Genomic DNA, 24,237 nt, shown 5'->3' on the forward strand with positions numbered 1-24,237 from the left:
GGAGCAGGCTCTAATTACCCGCGCGATAGCGATCAATGGGCAGCGTCTCCGGGCCACGGCGCCAGCGCTCCTGCGCCTCGCTTGCTCTGCCTAAGTCCGCTTTCTCGCGCGCGGTGAGGATCGAACAGCGTCGGTTGGGTAAAAAAATTTCCTAGCAACAACCGGAAATCCTGAAGACGAACATACGAAAATTGGTCATTGTCAATATTCTTTTTTATTTTAAAACTATACTCAGTTTGGGGGAAATCAATTTAGTTTTTAATTATTTTAAAAAATGAAACTAATTAATTTTAAAATAAAAAATAATTATTTAAAAATAAATAAATATTTAAAACTTATTAATTACATTATTAATCTAATTGCTTTAATAAATTTTATTTAAATTCATTTTTAAATAGTTTTAAAAATTAATTCATTTTCATTAAATTTTCTAAAAAGCCGTCGGAGAGAAAAAGTGAACAAGCTTTTCTATGTGTATCGCCGGAAAAAAAATTCCTGTGGAAAAGAAACCCATCGGAAATCGCGCCGGAAAGCCGCCTGGAATGTGTGCCGCCGGGAAGCCGCCGGAAATTGTGGCCGCCGGAAAGCCACCGTAAAATTCCGCCGGAAATCATGCTGATTTTCCTTGTAGTTGAACACAATGGAGATGACTGGCAGAGTTGAAGTAGGCCAGCTTGGCCCCAACCATTTATAAATCATTTCTCAATAGTTTTGATTTTTTTTTTTTTCTTTTTTTTTGTATTTTATTGTTATGGTTTATATGTTGAGTAGAGAGATCATTGCGAATTTAAATTATATCTATAATTTTAACTTGTGATGTATTTGCTTTTCTTTTGATTTTGTTTAAGAAAGAATTTAATAAAAGAATAATTAAAAATATATTTTTTTCTTTTATTTTTGAAAAAAATTTTATATTCATTATTCTTGGGTAAATAGTTTTTTTCACTTATTTAAAAAGAAGGAGAAATTGAGTTTTTAAAGCCTTACATTAATATTAATTTTTATAAGACATCAATCTTCAACAATCTCCCTTCTCTTAGGTTGCTGTACACTTTCATATATTAGATCAAGACCGTCGTCCCCAATTACTAAGAAGAACGATTCATTCTATAACAAAAAATAAGCAATACTGAAATCATTCAACCAGGCAATGCCTCATAGATATTTTCCCCTTTTCAAGGGCTTTTTCATTAAAACTCATGTGTCTCGTGTGACTCTCTTTATTTGTTATGGTGTGCTTATATAAATATATATATATTATTTATATATATATATATAAGTATATATAATATATAATATATATATATATATATTATAATATTATATAAATAGTATATAGTATTTATATATATAATATATATAACTTAAACATGATACCCTCTTCTCGCCTCAATATTCTAGAACACAATAATATTATTACAAATTTAATATTGGAATTTGCACTCAAGTTGAAAAACCCAGCCTTGTTCCATTTTGAAAACGAAACCGATAACCATCCATTTTTTTTATATAATATTATAAAAAATTCTTTTCATTTGATTTAAATTGGTCTACAAATGAACCAAATCATTCCAACTTCCAAGCAAAAACTTGTTCAAGTTCATGCTCCTTTATCAAAATCCTATTCAAGCTAAGCCTGAGCTTGATTCAAGCTTTTGTTATTGTATCAAGCTCAATTAATTTAAAATAATAATTATTCAAGGTTAGCTCAATTTTGGTTCATATTAAGATTATCATGCCATTATCAACCATATCTTTTGATAAAATAAATGATCCCTATTGAGCCAATTAATGAGTTAGTTAACCAAATGCATCTTATAGAATCTCTTGTTATCTAACTAAATGAGCCTTATTGAGTCTATGCATGAACAAAGCTATCAAGTAGCTTGTTAGCTAAATGACCAAGCATTGTCAAATTAATAAGAAACTTTTTAAGCTTACAAAAATAAGCCTTTAATTCAATGAGCTACTAAATGAATAACTAAAACAAGCATTCTAATAAGCATAAACAAATAATTTATATTTATAAACAAAAAAATTCTAATAGAAGAAATAACAAGAATCTTATTTTTTTTTTCTCACAAAGAATGAAGGGAATGGCTTAATTATTTGTGAAATGCATATTTAGTTTATCTTTAGATAGAACTAAATCAAAGGATAGTTAATTTAATCACAAAAATTGATTACTTTGTTGCTCTATAAAAAAGCATATTGTTTTAACCGTTGTTAAACTATTTCTGAAAAAAAAGGGAAAGAAGGAATAAAGACATAAATATATGATATTGGAATTAAATTATTGGTGCTAGAGTATTGGAGGCAATAGAGTGAGAAAATTTAACATCTTAGTTTTATATGAAAATCTAATGTGCACATACACAGAGATAAAAATATTACAAAATATGTCAAAGCTTTACGTAATTAATTCTAAAAAGACAAAAAATCAAGATCTCAAAATAATTGAAATATTTTTAGTAGTGATACGTCATCACAAAATTAGTAGTGTAATGTCTTAGGCACTAATTTTGCTCCATGTTTTGCTCGAACGGTCGTGCTTTTGCTTAGTGTGTATGTAGAGTTCACGAAATCTCATAATGATGTTGTACATCCAATTATTTTATGTTCCTACACAATAAATATTTCTTGTTAGCGTATAAAATTTCTTAAATGTCAATAATGAATTGAAAAAAATAAATAAATTATAAAATGAGTGATGAAATATCATCTAATACCTTACTCTCAAAAACACTAAAGTTGTAAAGAAGCTACAATGATATGGTAAAGTTCTTAGCTAACTGGGAATGACCCTACATTGTAAAGAAAAGCATCAAGAATGTAGATTAGAACTGATGGGCCAATGAGTGAAATATCATTACCAAGACATGACACATTAATGATTCAAAATATTTATACCACACTGTTCTATTTGGTTTGTTGGTTCAGAGTTTGGCTCCAAATTAAGAGGTCTTGAGTTCGAGTCTCCCCCATCCCCACAACAACAATAACAACATCAAGCCTTTGTCTGCACCCACGTAACCCAACTTCAAGCATCATCATGTCTAATCATCCAATAGCCATGGATGGAGAAATGAACAAAATAAGCTTCCAAGTCAAATTTCCTTAAGATAATATGCTCTTCACTAATTACATAAACTTGTAAACTATAGAATTTTATCATGATATCGACAATGAAGAGCAATACAAAATGTTCTATGTTAGGAAATCTTTTTAGTTCTCCGTCATTAGTGATGTTATATTTCTTTATCTTTAATAATTTTTGCTATGCTTATGCTATAATATCACTTAAAGATGTATTTCTTTTTAGTATGTTAAAAATTTTAACTATCAATTAAAAAATGGGATTTTTACCTACATACCACTTTATAACATATATATTACATATTTAACACCTAATTCTTAAATATTACACTCATACCACCTATTCTCTATTTTCACAACAAAATTACCACTCGGTTAACAGCGTTACCTCACTCTGTTTGATCTTCCTTCCCGCCAGTTCTTTCCGCGAGGAGAACAGTTTTTTCCTGCGTTAGATGCTCTGTCCAAGCGTGTATCATCGCGATTTTTTTCCAGAATCCATTCGTATTTGCTCTTCCACCGTAGCTGCTCCTCCAAACAGTAGCTGCTCTTCCAGCTACCCGTAGAAGATTTTGCACCGTAGCTACTCTTCCAGCTACTCATAGAAGATCTTTTACTGTAGCTGCTCTTCCAGCTACCCGTAGCTGCTCTTCTTCCACCGTAGCAAAATTCTATTCAAGTTATGTGAATGCAAGCATAATTATGTAAGCTACAAATAGAATGCAAAAAAAAAAAAAAAAATCCAAAACCTTGAGGCATCCAAGTCTCTCTGACAGAATCACGCCTCTTCCTACTGCTAAATACAGTATTGATCCCAATAACAACGATCTTTTTAAATGCCGATGGGATCCTACAATGGTAGGAGAACCATCCAGACCCATCAGCTCATGAGAGCTCCTTGTCGTAGCCAACTCCATTTCAAGTGATGATATTGCCTTATCCAAAGATCTGACATCAATAAAGCCTTTTTCCTTTGTCGGTGGGATCCTGCAATGATATTTGCTCGGGAAATTTCAACTCACCGTATGGCTTCATGGGTCTTCGTTACCTCTCCCGAAGCTCGCAAGGCAAAATAAAAAGATCCATTTCGATGAAACCCTCCTCTCTGCTCCACTGATTCCCCTCGGCTTTTGCATTTTACTTGCTTCTCTCATTTCCATCGATTGGTTAAAAGCAGATCCTCCTTAAAAGAAATGAGAGAGAAAAATAAAGGAGAAGGTGATGATCCAGACTAGACGATGGAGGAGGAGAAAAGACGGCGAAGCAACGGAGTGGTAATTTTGTTGTGAAAATAGAGAATAGGCAGTATGAGTGTAATATTTAAGAATTAGATGTTAAATATGTAATACACATATTATAAAGTGATATGTATGTAAAAATCCCTTAAAAAATTTTGAATTATATGACGTGTGAATTTATTAACAGACCAAATTGCCTAAAAAATTATAAAATATTGCTTAAAGGGTCTAGTATTTTTAAAATTTTCCTTCGTCGTGAAAGAAATATTGCTGGAGTGCTGCTGCTGCAATTTGTTTCCATTAATAGAAGATCGGAGCGCATTCAAAGCATTGACGTCCAACCATCGAAGTCTCTCACGAATAGACCGACAGGGAGGGAGAGAGAGCGAGAGAGATCGTGCGAGAGAGCCATGAGCGAGGAGCAGTGGAAAACCCGAGGTGGAGAAGCTGGTGATCCCCACCACCAACAACACCTTCATCACCCGTATGAGCCACACCAGCTTGGTCCTCAGTATGGAACTTTTTCCGGGGTTCCGAGCCACCAGCCTCCGGCGATGGGTTTCCCCCAGTCGGCGCCACCGACTGGCGTCACCGGCCATCCCCCGTTTCCTGGTCCGACCTATTATCCCCATGGTTACCAAGCTGTTCACGGTAAAGCGATCACGCACGCTAATTTTTTTGATCTCTTATGCTTTACAATTCATGAAGTTTCTTTTCAAATAGAATTGGTGGTTTAAATGATTTTAGTACTTTCCTAAACTCTGATTGCCCAACTATTTTTTCGAGCTACAGCTATGGTGGCAAAATTGACTTAGGGTTTACTTTTGGGTTTCCTTTTCTTACATTCTTTCAGTGTATTGAAAATACATGAGATATGCAGAGAAGCACGCTCTTATGAACAAGATAGTGAAGCTTGGTCGCTCCTTCATATGCACAGGCATTAGTTGTTGAAAAGAGAAACTTTGATATCCGTTGATGAGGGATGTTTTGAAAATTTGTTCAGTGATAAGAAAAGATGAACTTGTAAGAGAGGAATGAATGTTGTTATTGTTAGCTGCAGCCTAGGTAGTTTGCAATCAATTATTGGTACATGCAATTAGTAATGATTTTGAGTTCCTTTGAAACAATTAAAAAACTGTGATCACTTGTATTTCTAGCATTCACATAGATGACTTGTTCAGGTTTGTCTAACCTGCTCTGATTTTGAATATGTAAAAAATAATCTGATTGGTTTGGAAATGAGTCATATAATCCGGATAGTGGTATTGAAATCCCACCCATTAACTGGCTTAATCATTCATTATTGATCATGCTCTATTTCCTATATGATAGTTATGTTGATGAACACCCCACATTCATTGTTGCTAAATATGTTAGAATTTTTAGCATTTTTCTTAGTTCTTCAAGTTAGAGGAAATTTGCTAACTAAAATAATTCACTTTTGGTGGATTATGTTAATCGATCTTGATGAGAAATCCATTTTCTTTATATTTTTGTTGTATGGTTTCTAATTTTTATTTATACTACCCAAATGTTGATATATATTTAGTATTAACAAGGATTGTTAAAATGGAATTTGAAACATTATAAGAAATGGCTTCTCTCATTCCTTAAATTATCGAATAAGCTAGTTTCAGTTTAGATGGAATAAACAGGGCTTCGTGTTCTTTGTTTATGTAGGATCTAAGAGGGGTTTATAAAATTGAGTATGCAATTCAATTAAGGAAAGAAGCAAAACCAGATGAATGAGCTATAATGACAAGATTTCAAATATACCGAGAATATCAAAATTCATTAAATAGAATATGGAATAATTCTTAGATTTTAATGCATATACTCTTATGTATATTCATCACATTTAATGTTTTGATTAATGTACATATTTAAATCCTAACTCATATTATTAAAAGAGAGTAAGGGTATGAATGCTGGCACTAATACATATTCAAATCAATGCAAATTCAAATTAAGGAATGGAAGAATTTTAGTTTCTCCCTATTTTTCTCTGTTGTTGCACTTCCAACAACATTTCTCGAGCTGCAACTTGATACCTCCTTCGTTCTATGAGCCTATTGATTTCATAGTATCCAACTGTGATTCTTCACTATGCACTATTAGTATTAATATAGATTCTAGCCAATAAATATTCAAATTAAGGAATAGAAGAATATTATTTCATTAAAACTTTTTGCTATTTTGTTTCGTTCCAACAACATTCTGCTGCTGTAGGTTGACACCTCCTCCCTTAAGAGTATATCATTTATATGGTATAGAACCAGGTTCCCAAATAATGATTATTCACAAAACTCCACTTCCATTTTTTTTTTCTTTAAACTTTTTTTTGAATCAGTAAGGTCATTATAACTTTTCACTCTTCCTCAAGCACATTCATGTAGCCCATCATTTTGATTGGAGGTCTCTCAATTAAGTTGACCATAGCAACTATCCTTTATAACTAGTTTTACAGAGCCCTTCATTGATTGGAAAAGCTCATGTGATATGTTAATGGATCCCTACCGCTCCTCCAAAGCTCATTCAAGAAATTACCAAAAGAGTTTGTGAAGACTACACGATTCAAGGAGCCATCGTCACGCCGAATATCTAATTGGAAGAATTGTTCTTATTCCTATTTAACTCATCATCAATAAGTAAAACCCATAGTCAACTAAAACATCAAATTTCAAAAATATAAACAATTCAAATTTCGTCAAGAGTCATGTACAATAATCTAGTATAATTATTTTATCATATCAACTTTACATAATTGACTGGATTACAAAGGAATAGTTCTAAAAAATGTACTTACAACCTGAACTTTTAACCTTATCAACCTTCTTCTCTACGCAGCTGGGGCTTTATTATTTCCTGAAATAACATGTAAACATATAAGGTGAGCAAACCACTTGTTCAGTAGGCTAGATAAGACATACTAAAGAATTCAATATTCATAATTAAAATAAACTGCTTAAGAAATAAATAGAAAGTTTTATAGTTCAATTAAAGTGATGTGAAAATTATTCGATGTTCTATCCATAACATGATTACAACAGTACACTTAATTATTAGCAAGGGTTACATGTCAATAGTATCAATTTATCAAAACAACATAGTTAGTTCTTGAACTTGTATGTGGCAAAATGAACTTTATTTAAACTTGGACATAACATTAGAATGAAATGTGTGACATTATTTAAACTTGAACATAACGTTAGAATGAAATGCATGACATGCATAGAGATTATGCAAAACATGATTCACATGTATATGACATCCTTCTAATATACGTTTAAGAGAGATGGAGAAATTACATATAGCCTGATTTCCCTTATAACCCAATTTTTGCGTATAACTCTACTTTTTCATCTCACATCTATTTGCGCAGGCCATTTAACTCACTTGTATTGCACAAAACATGAAACAACTACTACTTGTATTACCTCATTTCTCCCCATACATCCTCCAGCATATGAACATGACATGTACATTTCATCATATGGATATGGAAACATTGACATATTCAACATGTATGAAGATATATAGCATAATTCATGAATGTATGAAAGTAGCACATGATAAAATATGTTCACACACTCAACAATAACAATTAGAAAATCATTCATGAAGAATATTTATAAAATTATTTTAGGGCTTTTATCATTATATATCACTATCTATTAAAATCAACATAAATAGTAAAGCACATGAAAAATCGTATATTTAAAATCACTTATGAAACTTTACATTTTTCCTGTGCAGGTGCTCATAATCATCTATTCTACGATACACCAAAAGTTAAATGGTGGAAAGTTTTCCAAACTTATTTAAATAAAATAAATCTCCCTAACTTTTACCCAAATTATCCTAAATTAAAGTAGGGTAACAGGAGCCTAGCTTGAGACAAACAATTTATTTAGTTGTCCTGACAAACAAATCCATCTCCGTGGCCTCCAAACCCAACATTTTCTTTTTCTCTTTCCTCTTTCTGTTCTATAACTCCTCTCCCTCCATTGCTAGCGAATGCAATAATGAAATGGGCTTTGGGTTAATGTTTTTAGATATTTATATAAAAATCTCATAATTGTTCTAGTATCATTGCTCTCCCAAGAAAAATTTGTTTTTAGAAATTTCTCATAAATAGAAACCTTAGCATTGTAGTGTTTTAGCTCTCCCAACTACTTTCCTATAAACAAAGAAGACAACACCGTAAGGGCTTGTGCCCAAATGCTCTTAAGGACTTAAAATTTTGTTCATCCAAATATAGAGCTTAGCATCACAGTGCTCCCCGAACCAGCGTTGCAATGCTCTTAGAAACTTTTCCGGTTATAAATTTTTCTACTTAAATTAAACTAATAGAAATTCATGAACTCTTAAATAAACTTATAATTCTTACCAAGTTTACTTCAGATTAATGCAGATAGATTAGGTACTATAGCAATGGATAGTACAGCCACTGTCTTCAATCCTGAAATTCAAAAGTTTTTTTCTTAGGATCAATTAGTAATTAGATGAATCAAATCTACTCTCTTCTAAATAGTTGAGACTCAAATTGTTTATATCAATACTTCTAAAGAGTTTTGGAGAGTTTTTGTGACAATTATTGAAAATTATTTTAAGACAATGTCATACAGCTAATAGGTGAACTTCAACTAGTCAGTCAAAGACAAATGCATGAGATAGAAAATTGTAGCAAGATCTCTGACTTATGTAATAACTAATAAGTTGGCTTTTATAGTTGATCTTATTCAAAAAAATGGTTGAGATTTGTGAAAAAATGGGCTGATAAGAATAGAACCTTGGGAAACACGAGAAAGTTAATGTTTTGGCATTTTGGATGCAAGAAATGACCCTCTCACGCTCAATTGAGATTGCATGGATCCTTGATTGTGATGCTAGTAATCCCTTGGCACTAACCTACGTAATTATACATCTTATTCTTATATATATGTAATTAATGGAATCGGGCTATAATCAGGGAGGATAGAACTACACATTACATTACTCGTATTGGAGAAAGTTCATTTTTCATACCCAAAAAGGAAAACTAACATTGAAAGATGTCTATCTTGTTTCTAGTTTCAAATGATCCTTGATATCAATACTCCAAGTAACTAGAATTATGCTTGTGATTGCATGCTCACAATTTGTGGTGATCTTTAAAGGACAAATACACAAAAGCCAGTCATTGACGCTTAAGAAAGGAAGACTGTACGTTGTGGAAGAAAACTCCATCAATTATCCTTGTTTGTTTATTATTAAGTTAGCTAACTCTTATTATGAGTTTGAGCTTTGCCATTGACTTTTAGGCCTTGCCTCTGAAGAGTCAATAAAAAGGCTTGTATAATTTACTTTCATTACCTTAAAAATGTTCATTAATATAAATAATTTTTTGTGATCAATGCATGTTTGGGAAGCAAACTAGTTACCCCTTTTATCTGCAACAATTATCTAGCAGACTCCTTGAATTAATGGATACTGATATTTGGGTCCTGCACTAAATTTTTTCTCTTATGGTTGAAGTTTTATGCCATTTTCATTGCTGGTTTTTTTACTGTTTACCTGGATTTATTTTTTTAATGGAAAAGCAAAGTGTAATTGATTTGTAAATAAAATTCAAAATATTGACTAAGAATCACTTCCAATAAAAAATCAAAATATTACACACTTATGGATGGAGATAATATATATCCACAATTAAAAAAATTTCCCTTGAAAATGCCATTTCACAAGAAAAACTTGTCCTTATACTCAGCAAAACTTGATTGCTAAGTGAAAAGTTAAACATAGCAATGATGTTGGATTAAGTATGTTTTTCATCAGAGTTTTTTATACCTTTGGACTGAGACTTTTCATATTATTGTGAAAATCGTCAATTTATAACCTTCACATGTTCTCAAATATTCATCTCCTTTTGAAACTCTTTACTTGAGGCATGATGCGGCTCTTTGGTTCAAATGTATATGTTCTAATGCCTGAAAATTAGAGAAAAAAATTGATTCTAAATCTAGAAAATGCATTTTCATTAGTTATGGAGAAGGCTACAATGAGCACTGTTGTTTTAAAAACAAAGTTAAAAAGCTTGCATATCTAGACATATTATGTTTTGTAATATGTTTGCTGAAATTTGTTGAACCTACTAACTCTATTTGAAGAAAAAAAAAATGATGTTATAATCAAAAGAGTAGTGTTACACCAATACTAGTGACTCTAATCATCTCCCATCCTTAGAAGGAGATTCCATGCAATACTAATACAAGAGGACAAATCCACAAAAAAAAAAAAAAAAAGATTATTTATTACAATCACAGAATCAGAAGTCAAACTAAAATAATGATGCAAGGTGAAAGCCACTTATGCCTCCAACCACACAAGGAGGTGAAAGATCCATGATTGAAGAAGAATCTATGGCAAATCCTATTGAACGTGTTGAAGCCATATTGGAGATTTTGACAACACATGAAGGTGAAGCTCTCTACACAACCAAAGCGAAGCACAGAGTTAAGACATCACGGAAAGTGATGGAATCAACATACAATCATAAGAGCCCTGTATTAGATATAATGTCAGAGTCATATATTCTATAAAGAACTACATGAATTATGAAAGCCTTAATGCCAATAGTGTGACCCTGTTCACGATGGCATAAATGAACTCATCACATATGAATAATTAGCTCCCAAAACAATATGGCTTGAAGCAATGAATGAAGAGATTGAGGCTGTAAGAGAAAAAAAGGCATAGGAAATCACTCAAAGACTGGGTAATTAAAATTGTTGTAAGATACAAATGAGTTTGTAAGACAAGGCGTAAAGGAGTTGAGACTATTGATTGATTCTAAGATAGACTTATTGCTAAGGGATACACTCATATATTGTACTAATATAGTGGTGTAGATTATTGTAAGAAGAATTATTTTATCTGTTGCCAATTCTCCTGGTTTGCCCTTATAATAACTTGTGAAGTATGCCTTTCTAGATGGAGAACTCAAAGAGGTCATTTACATTGAGTAACCAATTTGATTTCATGAAGCCAATCGAAAGAAATATGTCTGCAAGTGGAAGAATTTAGTGTTTAGTCTTCAAGAAGCAATAAAAGTTCTTGATTTTAAAATAGCAATCAAATTATTCCCTTTTCATTTTCAAGAAGGAAGAAATGATAATAGCTATCCTTTTTTGTGTTGATGATATCGTTTCTATTGGAAATTCTTTTTCAATGATGAGTAGTCTTAAAGATTCATGATACAAAAAATAAAATAAAAACATGGGATGGTTGAGGTATCTTCTTGGAATATAGTTCAATAGAAATCAACACAAGCTAAAAAAAATATTACAATAAAATTATGCTAGATCTTAGAAAAAAAAATGCAAAAATAGGATTGAAACCTTCACTTAGACCCATTGCTTACTATTAAAGGCTAAGATTCGCTGAAGGAAGACCAAGGTAGGACCTAGGCATCTTTCTAAGTTTTTTGGGATCCATAAAATCTCTCTCCGATGCCATAACATGATATTTCTTTTGCAGTGAATCAAGCGTTACAAATTATGCATGAATCAGCTGAGGTCCGCATGCAAGGATGTTTCCAACCAATGCTCATTTTAAGAGGGGGAAGGGGTGAAGGAGGTGGGGTGTAAAATTATTTATGCAATTAACCAAAAGGTCAGAATTAAAGCCAAAAGGATGAGCATGAAAGACGAGATGGATTATGAGGATCCTAAGAATAATTATGACAAATAGAATTTGTAGTAATTCTTAGATTTTAATGCATATGTGCTCATGTAAATTAATTAGAATTATTGTATTGATTAAAGTACATATATGGATCCTTATTCATGGTATAAGAAGGGAGTAAGGGTATGAATGTTGGTAAACAATGCTAATTATTCATAGTATAGAAAAGGAATAACAGTATGAATATTGATAAGGATACTAATTCAAATCAAGGAGCGGAGGAATACTATTTTATGCCCTTTCCCTTTAGGTGAGCGTTTACAGGGTTGTAGTAGACAATCTTAGATCTGCATTTTCTAGAGAGACTGTTTTACCTGAAAGCATACTAAACGAGGCTGTTTTTTATTTCAGAAAATAATTTCGTGACTGTCATAGTATGCTTCTACAAACTTGCTTATTTGTGATAGTGCACTTAACATTAGTTTGCTTGCACGTATTTTGACATGAAAAAAAATATTTTGAGACAATCTTAGATCTGCATTTTCTAGAGAGACTGTTTTACCTGAAAGCATACTAAACGAGGCTGTTTTTTATTTCAGAAAATAATTTCGTGACTGTCATAGTATGCTTCTACAAACTTGCTTATTTGTGATAGTGCAACTTAACATTAGTTTGCTTGCACGTATTTTAACATGAAAAGAAAATATATATATATATATTTTGAAGCCTTTTTTTCCCTACCAATTCTCTGATTTCATTCACTCTTCTGCCTTTCTCCAATCTTCCCTCTCCTTCAAAAGGCTACGTGGCAGTTGCTGAAGGAAGGCCTTTAAGAGAGCCACGTCTTCCCTGCTGTGGAATTGGAATTGCATGGCTTTTGTAAGTAAACTTATGCTTTATATCATAGTACCATGTTTCTATTTTGCTTCCCTCTATAATCACAGTTGTACTGTTTTCCTAACTTTTGGGCAACTTGCCTACTTTTTAATGGTGTTGTGTCGCATTACTGCTTTTGCAAGATTCATTTCTGGGTTCTTTCTTGCTGCCATTCCCTGGTATGTTGGAGCCTTCATTCTACTTTGTGTTAGACGAGTTGATTACAGAGAAAAGCCAGGATATGTTGCTTGCACAATTGCAGTAAGTATAATCCTTTGTTTTATTGGTATTTGTTGTATGAATAAAATGCCATTTTCTCAGTATGGTCTTTTACTTGTTTAATTTTGGGATACAACTGACACTTTAATTGCACCATCACACCGAATAATGTTTTTTTTTATATTTATATCAGATGTAATTTTGTTTTTAAATTGCTACTTGAAACTTTATATTTCCTATCTGTACGAATGATGTAAAAGTGTAGATCGTATTACTGACTTCCATTCAGTAGTCAAAACTCTAGGCAGACAATTATGATATCGTCAATCAATATCAAGCACAAGTCCTGCAATAACTACTAAATATATACAATTCCTTCATATGAAATTTCTAGTTAAATTTGAACTTTTAATTGGCAGTCCTTAGATTGGTGAATGACAATGTGTATATCAGATATTCTATTCATTAAATAATATTTTTATTGGTTTAATTGATTTGATTAACTTTGTTAGTATCATAGCTTGGTTTTATAACTTTCCAAGAAAATGTCAAGTATATAAAATTCTTTTGGTTTTTTTATTTATATTGAATAAATATTGTAAGTAGCAGTTCCTACAAATAAAATAGTAGAAATTAAATTTAGGTTGTTTGGGTAAATACAACAGATTTTAGAAGATGCAACAGTAGGATATAGATCAAATTGATGTGAAAGATAATAAAGGAAAGGGTGTAGACCATAAGTAGCATTAGTAAAAGTTGTATAGAAGGATTGCTCGAAATAGCTCTGATGCTTACGTAGTATTCAAACTTAGAATGGTGGGGAATGAGGATGCCTAAAGTTCACCTAAGTGGTTGGCATAAGGGTTTTGATGACAAAAAATGTATTTAGGGGTGGGGGAGGGGGGGTTGGGGAAGAGGGTCTAAAAAATAAAAAGGGTTACGATGAAGCTGAGATGTTAGAGTTATTTTATATCCTCGATATTTCATTATTTTATTAACATTATTGCTGTCAATGATATTATATTTATTAGTAATTTGTTAGCAGTTTGTTAGTACTTTTTGTGATGGTTTTTTTTTTTTCATCTATTTCGGGGTTTGATCTTTGATTAGTTATTAGTTCTGAAATCCTTTTGGGAGATATTATCTCTTTATTCTGACATATGACTGGTCATTTCTGTACTTTTATATATATTTTTGTCATTTCTATTATCTCTATTACCTTTTAGGGTTTACCTTTTAAGTCTATTGCATCAAATTAGTATCATAATTGTGATTTGGATTCCTTGTATCACTAAATTGGTATCTTGAAAGCAATTACTTGTTGAATCATTATCTCCTTTTTTTTTTTCACGTGAATGAGCACTTTTGAACTTATTTCAAAATTCGTCAAGCGTAAACCCTCACAATCAAACACAAGAAAGCTAGTACTTCAATAATCAACTATATGTTAAATGCACCACAATAATGTATAAGAGTGTAGGTGAGAACCTTACAAGATTTGATAAGCTACATAGTGAATGATTCATGTTAAGCGTAAAATAGATAATGTTACACTCAATTAGATACCGTACAAGCTTATTATCATGTAAAATAACCTAAAAGTGCAACTATACAAATCTGCAATATTGTTGCGTTGATGATTAAACTACATTTGTGAGCATATAGCTAGTAAGCATAGTTGTTATGATCTATTCAACTACGCTAACTTACATAAGCACATCAACCATAAAAGGCACAGAAGTGTCCAAATGATATGATGGTAATATAAATAAATTCACGGCTATGTGAGAGCAATTAATATAAAACAAGTGATAATGATATCTACTATCCAAAATGATATGAGATAATGTATTTCAATTATCACCATAAGAATATTCAAGCATAAAAGATATTTAAATAAATGTGCCATAATAAAAAGTAGTTTTGCATGATTCAGCATCTAATTGGCCTATGTCCACACCTAAGCTTTCCCTTGCTTAAAATTTCACCATTCGAACTTACCACTACAATCTTTCACTCAATGAATTGATGGAGAAACCTTCATAACTTGCACAACTCTCCTTACGAGTGAATCCAAGGCAAATATTTATCCTTTATGTGCTAGGCTACCCAACTCTCCAATGCAATTAACCTTCCACCAAAGTGTTCCAATACTTTGGTGGTGGTTAGGATTATCACCAAATAACTTAAACTATAATCTCTACAAATACAAGATTGAAATTTACAAAGTAAAATCACTTGACTAAATTATCCTGTTGAGAGAGAGATCAACAAAACAATGCTCGTAGAAGTTTTGATTGAAGAAGGACTTCATGTTCTTTGCATTTCTTTTAAAAATAAGTTAAACCCTTGAGCACACTTTGAATTCATATTCTTTGCATCATATTTTCATATCATTTTGTTCTTTATTTATAACCTCATGAATGCCAAAGGAAAGCTCTAGAAAGCAGTTTAAAAACTCTTAATTCTTTATTTATAATCTCATGAATGCCAAAGGAAAGCTCTAGAAAGTAGTTTAAAAACCTACTAAAAAATATTGCGGCACTCTCGAACAACTGCAAAAACTAGTTATTGGTTATTTTTTGGTATGATCATGTGTACGATCTCTCAATCATATGATATGATTTAAGTTTGGGAAAACAGATAATAATTTTGAAAATTATATAATATATGAAACCATTTGCAAACAACTCAATAAATCAATGAAATGGTAATAATTCCCCAAATTCATTAATGATAACAGTTGTTTCATTAATCCTGATTGTGCATTAGTATCTTGAATTTTTAAATATATTAAATGAGCTCCAAAAAAAAGTTTTTATACATAGAAGCATAATTATGTTGGTAAGATACCATAAAAAAATTAAAGCAAAAACGAAAAAAATTAAACCTAATAAAAAATTCATAAGAAAGAAGTTATTTATATTTAATTAAAATATTTATGCATTATAGGATGCAAATGTTAAATTTCATGATATAGTTATGAAACTTATGCTGCATATACTTTCTTATAATATTGCTAATAAATTTCATGAAATAAAATTTCAACAGGTGATTATTAAATATTATAATACATGTAAATAATGGATACCAATAAATTTGATAAATTGAAAATAAATCTAAATAATTTCTCAAAAATCATTGATAAATCTAGAATTATATAGAAACATAAGTTAAATCAATTTTATCCAAAGTATAAATTAACAATAATTATGTTCATCATCTTTGAAGCCATTGATGGAAGTCTACTTAATCAAATATGATGAAATCTAGATCCACACTAGACTAAGACAACTTTGGATAAACCTTTGTACTCAAGTTTTATTGAATGCTCCTCTTGAGTCCATTTCCAAGTGAACATCATCATCATCATCATCATCATCACTACTATAGTTGCTACTAATTTAGTAATTTGTATAAGTGCTTCGCAAACTATCAGGTAACTTCATATAATATTTGTTATCATCAAATCAATAGTGAGCTAGATATGAGCCACCTAGGCTCATGAGGTCAATAATTTCATCCTATTTGATGACGACAAACCTATTTATAAAAATAATGACACTATAAAATTAATCTTTCTTTTATTATGCATGCATTAATTTTAATATAAGAATTTTGAATTCTGCTTTTATTGTCATGCATTTTCCTACCATCACTTATGATATATACAAATATAATAATTTTCCTTCTTTTAGCATCATAAAAAGAGTTCACAATGATTTTTAGGTGATATCAAGAACTTACTAATCTCCCTCTAAATGTTCTCTCTACAAAAAGATACGATTTAAAATTGAAAGCAAATTAAAAAACAAATGCTTGAATGAGTTATTACATTTAAAATTCTAAATAAGACATTCTTCTTTGCTCAACTGCTGCTTTTAATTTTTGAGATTCTTCAAGTTATGTTGGGAAAAATCGAATGCTACCCTTGGATTGCATAAGCAAGTGAGCTCTCATTCTAGAATATGTGTACTTGCACTTTCCTTATGTTCGGTCATGAGTCACCCTGATTTGGGCTTGAAATGCCTCTGAAATAGTTTTAAGTGTGTCTATGTTCGACATTTAGATATGATATTTTGATGCGTCTATGCTTCATTGTCGGCATGTCTTCACCAATCTCTCCATGAAGATACCCACAACACATACATGCCTTAATTTTAGTATCCAAACAAATATGAGTCCTCTGTTATTGATAATTAAAGATGTGTATAAATGTGTAGTTGGCGATGGGTATAATATTTTGCCTTTAGGAATCAAAATAGTTTATGATAAAATTTTAGTGTTCATTGATCTCCTAAAGGAAAGTACATAAGCTACATGTTCAAATCTATTACAATAAATATTTTATTGGATTTTCAAATAATTAACAAGATTCTAATTTTTTAACCAAATTAGCTATGTCATGCTTGAGAGATTCAATTCCTTAACTTTAAAATCATGGACTCCTTTTTACTGGAAAAAGATTTATCTTTAGTTTTTTAAAAGCTAATAATAATTCATAAAAAAAAAGTTCTTTGTGAGATAATTTGCTTATCTCATTTTCGTTTGAGTCGAAATAGGTTTGTGTAGTGGAGATGAGAGTTCTTCTTTCTTATTTTACTGCTACTCGAGCAACACGTACTTTTGTTTGTACTTTATTCTCCTTCTCCGTTTTGCTCTTTTTTTTTCTGATTTTCTTGAAGACATGTTTTGATTCACCATTTTGAAGCTTTTGTGTTTTGTTTTTAACTTTTCTTATCATCTATGGGATCATTTACACCAATCTAGGAGGTGAGAGAATATAACACTTCAATTTTGGTTTTAAACATGTAACATGTTTATAATCTTTTGGTAAAAAAGCAATCATGATATAATATAGAAATTATATTTAATTTATATAATTCCATTTCTTATCTTACAAATTTATCCAAACTCAAAATCGGACAAGCAAATACATGACAGCTATTTAATAATCAAATATATGCTAAGTATAACACTCAAATATGCACAACTGAAGGTGAGAAATTATACAGGGATATTATAAGCTATGAATTGAGTGATCAATATGAAGCATAATGTATGTAATGTCACACTCAACTAAGGAGTATGGATAAAGTGTAAAAGGAATGCAAGAGTTTTTTTTTTTGCTTGAAATAAAATGAATGTATTGTAAAGTTTAAAGAGGGTGGTGGTCAGCGGCCAACAATGGTGGTGGTTGCCGGTGGCGGTGGTTGACGATTAGGGGTGTAAGCGAGTTGAGTCGAGCTCGCATTATGCTTAACTCGAGCTTGGCTTGTTGGCCAGATCACGAGCTCGAACTCAAGCTCAAATTTAGGGTGGTAAGGTTACTAAAGTCAATTGCATTATAGAAATCTTCATTAAAAAGTTTAGCAAAATATCTCATCCACCTTTGTTGAATATCCTTTTCTAATAAAAGCACTTTTTGATCTTCATCCTTAATACACTTCACTTTAACTAAATCCTTACTACTATTTCATTGTTTAGATAACTTATACATGTCTTTCGTCCTCCTTATTATCTAATCTATTATATAAATCATTAAAAGCTAAAATCTTTGCATTGAAAATTGCTTTCTTTGACTCTTTATGGGTCTTTTTATATATTTCCCAATTATCAGAGTTTTTACGGCTAAACTAATTTTTATAACAATTCATCTTATTTTTTTATCTTTTTTTGCACGTTTTGATTCCACCAACTATTTTTCTTAAAAGTAATTTTTCTCTTTGATACTCCAAGCACATCTTTTGCAGTATTCTTAATATCACTATCTACGATTTCCCACATAACATTAGCTTCCTCGTGCACAGACAAAATCTTAAGATCTAGAATTTTACTCTAAAAAATATTTTTATTAATATTCTTTAAATGCCCCCATCTAATTCTAGAACAACGATTTACTTTATTTTTAATTTTCTTTCGCTTCATCTTAAAATCCAAAACTAATAAGCGATGTTGGGTATATAAATTTTCACTCTGAATAATTTTACAATCTTTGCATTCTAAATGATCTATTTTTATTACAAGAAAATAATCAGTCTAATTTTTACTGTATCCATTCTTATAAGTGATGAGATGTTCATCTCTTTTCTTAAATAAAAAATTAGCAATTACAAAATCATAAGTTAAAGAAAAATCTAATATGATTTTATCATCTTCATTAATCGCTCCAAAGTCATGGTCAGCATGAATGTTTTTAAAATCATTTACCTCTTTATCAATATGTCTATTTTAATTTTCACTAAAAAGTCTTTCTTCAAGTGCCATCATTTGTATTAGTTCTTCTAGGTCATTTTCAAAATTTTAATTTTGAACACATATCTAAACGTATTATAATTATATTAACATGATAATTATTTTTCTCTACCCAAATAAAGGTAGAACTTGAAACACCAGCCATTTTATTGTCCACATAACAATTCGATTATATTTGATGTTTGGGCGAATCTTGAACTTATGTTACCTTATTTATTGTTTAGAATAGCTTATTTTATTCCATTTAAGTTATTTGAAAAAAATTGTATTAGTTTCATAAAATTTAAGGAGTTTTGCTAGTACCAATTACTTAATGTAGCACTAATTAAGATGAATAAAGTAAATTAATCAAGCTTGATCCATATATTTGAGACAAGGCTAATGATGAGTATGATGATAATAGTAACAAGTTTTTTTTTTAATAATTTTTTTAAGTTTTTTAAAATAATTCTATATACTTTTGCTCTAGTTTAGGTTATTAGAGTAATTCACTTATATCTTAATGAATCAATTGATATTTTCACATTTTCTTAGATATCTTTAATTGATGCATTAAATAAAATTTTTTGTAGCAAGAGTTGTTAGCATTGTTTAAAATTGCACAATACATGGCTCGCCTCAGCTCAATTCCAGTAAAAAATACCTCGAACTTTTTTGATGAGGCACACCTCGCCTTGTTTTTTTTTTTAATTGTTTTTTGACGAAAAATCTCGTTTTGTTAGTGTGAGGCATATGCCTCACTATTTATATATATATTTTTATTAAAACTTATCTAAATCCTTAACTAAAGCCTTGAACAAATTATGCCTTCATCCTCCCCAAGTCACAATTATACAGAGATATTATAAGCTATGAATTGAGTGATCAATATGAAGCATAATGTATGTAATGTCACACTCAACTAAGGAGTTGTTTGGATAAAGTGTAAAAGGAATGCATGAGTTTTTTTTTTTTTTTGAAATAAAATAAATGCATTGTAAAGCTTAAAGAGGGTGGTAGTCAGTGGCCGACAATGGCGGTGGTTGCCGGTGGCGGTGGTCGGCGATTGGGGCTGTAAACGAGTTGAGTCGAGTTCGCATTATGCTTAACTTGAGCTCAGCTTGTTGGCCAGATCACAAGCTCGAACTCAAGCTCAAATTTAGGGTGGTAATGTTACTAAAGTCAATTGCATTCTAGAAATCTTCATTAAAAAGTTTAGCAAAATATCTCATCCACCTTTGTTGAATATCCTTTTCTAATAAAAGCACTTTTTGATCTTCGTCCTTAAAACACTTCACTTGAACTAAATCCTTATTACTATTTCATTGTTTAGCTAACTTATACGTGTCTTTCATCCTCTTTATTATCTAATCTATTATATAAATTATTAAAAGCTAAAATATTTGCGTTGCAAATTGCTTTCTTTGACTATTTATGGGCCTTTTTATATCTTTCCCAATTATCAGAGTTTTTACGGCTAAACTAATTTTTATTACAATTCTTTTTATTTTTTTATCTTTTCTTGCACGTTTTGATTCTACAAACTATTTTTACTATTAGTAGTTTTTCTCTTTGATACTTCAAGCACATCTTTTGCAGTATTCTTAATATCACTATCTACGATTTCTCACATAACATTAGCTTCCTTGTACACAGATAAAATCTTAAGATCTAGAATTTTATTCTAAAAAATATTTTTATTAATATTCTTTAAATGCCCCCATCTAATTCTAGAACAACGATTTACTTTTTTTTTAATTTTCTATCATTTCTTCTTAAAATCCAAAACTAATAAGCGATATTGGGTATATAAATTTTCACTCGGAATAATTTTACAATCTTTGCATTCTAAATGATCTATTTTTCTTACAAGAAAATAATCAATCCGACTTTTACTATATCCATTCTTAAAAGTGATGAGATGTTCTCTTTTCTTAAATAAGAAATTAGCAATTACAAAATCATAAGTTAAAGAAAAATCTAATATGATTTTATCATCTTCATTAGTCGCTCCAAAGCCATGGCCATCATGAATGTTTTTAAAATCATTTAACTCTCTATCAATATGTCCATTTAAATTTCCACTGAAAACCCTTTCTTCAAGTCCTATCATTTGTATTTGTTCTTCTAGGTCATTTCAAAATTTTAATTTTGAACACATATCTAAACGTACTATAATTATATTAACATAATTATTTTTCTCTACCCAAATAAAGGTAGTTGAAACACCAGCCATTTCATTGTCCACGTAACAATTCGATTATATTTGATGTTTGGGCGAACCTTGAACTTATGTTATTTAGAATAGCATATTTTATTCCATTTAAGTTATTTGAAAAAAATTGAATTAGTTTCATAAAATTTAAGGAGGTTTGCTAGTACCAATTACTTAATGTAGCACTAAGATGAATAAAGTAAATTAATCAAGCTTGCTCCATATATTTGAGAAAAGGCTAATGATGAGTATGATGATAATAGTAACAAGTTTTTTTTTTTTTAAGTTTTTAAAAATAATTCTATATACTTTTGCTCTAGTTTAGTTTATTAGAGTAATTCACTTATATCTTAATGAATCAATTGATATTTTCACATTTTCTTAGATATCTTTAATTAATGCATTAAATAAAGTTTTTTGTAGCAAGAGTTGTTAGCATTGTTTAAAATTGCACAATAGGCTCGCCTTAGCTCAATTCCAGTAAAAAATACCTCGAACTTTTTTGATGAGGCACAACTCGCCTTGTTTTTTTTACTGTTTCTTGATGAAAAATCTCGCCTTGTTGGTGTGAGGCATATATATATATATTATTAAAACTTATCTAAATCCTTAACTAAAGCCTTGAACAAATTACGCCTTCATCCTCCCCAAGTCACAACAGCTTCCTCTCGATTGTCTGGACCTCTAATCAGCTGCCTCTATCGCAACCACTACCGTTGCACCCGCCATCGTCGATCACTTTGAAGCCTTACACCACCACCATCTCTAAAAATTTTGGAATATTATCTTCATCTTTATGTTGATGACAAACATTTATGAAAGATAAAAATGATTGAAATAAATGAATAAGAAGCAGATTGTGAGATATTAGACTTCACATGATGATGCAAGGAAGAGACCAAATAATTATGATGACTCAAATAAATGTGCCCTTGGTGATGACAATTCAAATGATTTCTTAGTAGTTTCCAACTATTTCAGTTTTTTTTTTAGAAATTAAATTTGGATGAATAGGGAATTGGGAAAGAAGGAATTTGTAGTTGATCTTGATATTATATGATAATTTTATGCAATTTGTATATTTTATGTTATTTTGTTTCTGTAATATTTAGATTTCAATTTTATTTCATAAGATTTATGACTTGTCACTTTACATCTTTTGCATTTTTTTTATTTTATATGTATGCTAATTTGTTACTTAATAGTTCAATAGAAAGTAATATATCATCCTTTAATATATTATTTGAGTATTATATAAAAATAAGTTTTAATCTTTATTTTCACTCTACAATTTTTTAATTTTGAGACTTACACCTGAAAATGTCTTTTAGGCTTACGCCCCACCTCACGAACGAAAAATGCCTCAAATACTCAATTGTGCAAATTTAAATCTTGATTGTTAGTAATAATTCAAGAACATTCCCATAAATGTAAAATGTCGTTTCAGTAGTCACAAAGAGAATGATTTGCTATTAATTCAAGTGTATATCTAAAGCATATATGAAAGCTAACCTATTACTCATGGCTGGTTGCAGATTTGCAGTATATATTTAACTGATATAATATCTGAGAATCTTGTATTCCTATCCATCATTATTCTAAAATCACCTCAGCTTCTATTATGCCTCTACCAAGTTATCATTTAGGCTTCATTTGGAATAGCTTTCTTACCGCTGCTTAAAACAGCTTTCTATTACAATAATTAAAATTTTTATATAAAAAACTGCTTTAAGAAGCCATAAAAAACCCGTGCCTTAATATCCTGATATTCATTCAGATGATTCATTGATTTTTATGATTGTTCTAATAGGAAGAGTAATTTAGATTGATTGTGATCCACCTTTCTGTCTTGATACGTTTGAGCAGGCTTTTCTTGCTGCCATTGCCATTATTATTGGAGCAACAAAGGGAGCTGAGGTATGGTGATTCACTCTCAGTTGCATCCATTTATACTTGTATTGTAACGAAACAAATAACAGGCCATTTATTCGGCAATCTCTAGACTGAGCTGGTTTGTCCCTTTGTACAATCGAAATGTCATTTTCTTCCCTATATTCTATGTTTTGTTTATATTTCTGCTCTTGTGGTTGAAAATATATTCTTATTTGTTCACCAAGCTGCTTATTTTCTTTGTACTTGAGCTGCTTCTCGTCTCTTGTTGGTGCTAATTTACTGCAAAACATGGACCTTAAGTGATGCTAATTTGCTTTGGTTGATGAAATTTGTTCAAACCATCAGTTGGATGCAATTATAAATTACTATGGATTGTAAATTCTACAAATCTCTGCAAATTTTCCTGTGTAAGATTATGAGGCTTTTTTAAAATATATCATATCATATGTAATAATGCAGATGATTTTTAGGATGAAATATATTTTTTATTTATCAAATTATGCTGTAGAATTACTTTTTTATATATATAAAATGAGCAAGAATAAATTTTTGCTTAAAAACTGAATTTTAACATTCAGAAGATCTTTAACAATTTTTAGATTTTATTATTCTTTACGTAGTCCAGTGTAGTCTATTGGCTTTTGTGGTCCTTAGCAGTCTAGCTTGTTGGTGAGGAAGTAAAAGGCAATCAAAAAAGCAAGAAAGTAAAATTAGTGGAAAGTAAAATAAATTAGGATATAATGAGGAAAAATTATAGAGCTATACCACATTAAGAAATTCATTATGAAAATTGGGAGAAAT

At 30.7% G+C, this 24,237-nt stretch overlaps 1 protein-coding gene across 1 annotated transcript; it reads left to right on the forward strand.

Moving 5' to 3' along the window:
- The first annotated feature begins 4,609 nt into the window (after nucleotides 1-4,609).
- Nucleotides 4,610-23,678, forward strand: LOC110096302 (60S ribosomal protein L18a-like protein). Its single transcript, XM_020822180.2, has 4 exons — nucleotides 4,610-4,985; nucleotides 12,800-12,878; nucleotides 13,019-13,136; nucleotides 23,410-23,678. Exons 1-4 carry the CDS (start codon nucleotides 4,745-4,747, stop codon nucleotides 23,467-23,469), a joined length of 498 nt encoding a protein of 165 aa, XP_020677839.1. The 5' UTR covers nucleotides 4,610-4,744; the 3' UTR covers nucleotides 23,470-23,678.
- The last annotated feature ends 559 nt before the right edge of the window (nucleotides 23,679-24,237 follow it).

This window comes from Dendrobium catenatum, unplaced genomic scaffold (assembly GCF_001605985.2).
Source record: "Dendrobium catenatum unplaced genomic scaffold, ASM160598v2 fragScaff_scaffold_1560, whole genome shotgun sequence".
Lineage (NCBI taxonomy): Eukaryota > Viridiplantae > Streptophyta > Magnoliopsida > Asparagales > Orchidaceae > Dendrobium > Dendrobium catenatum.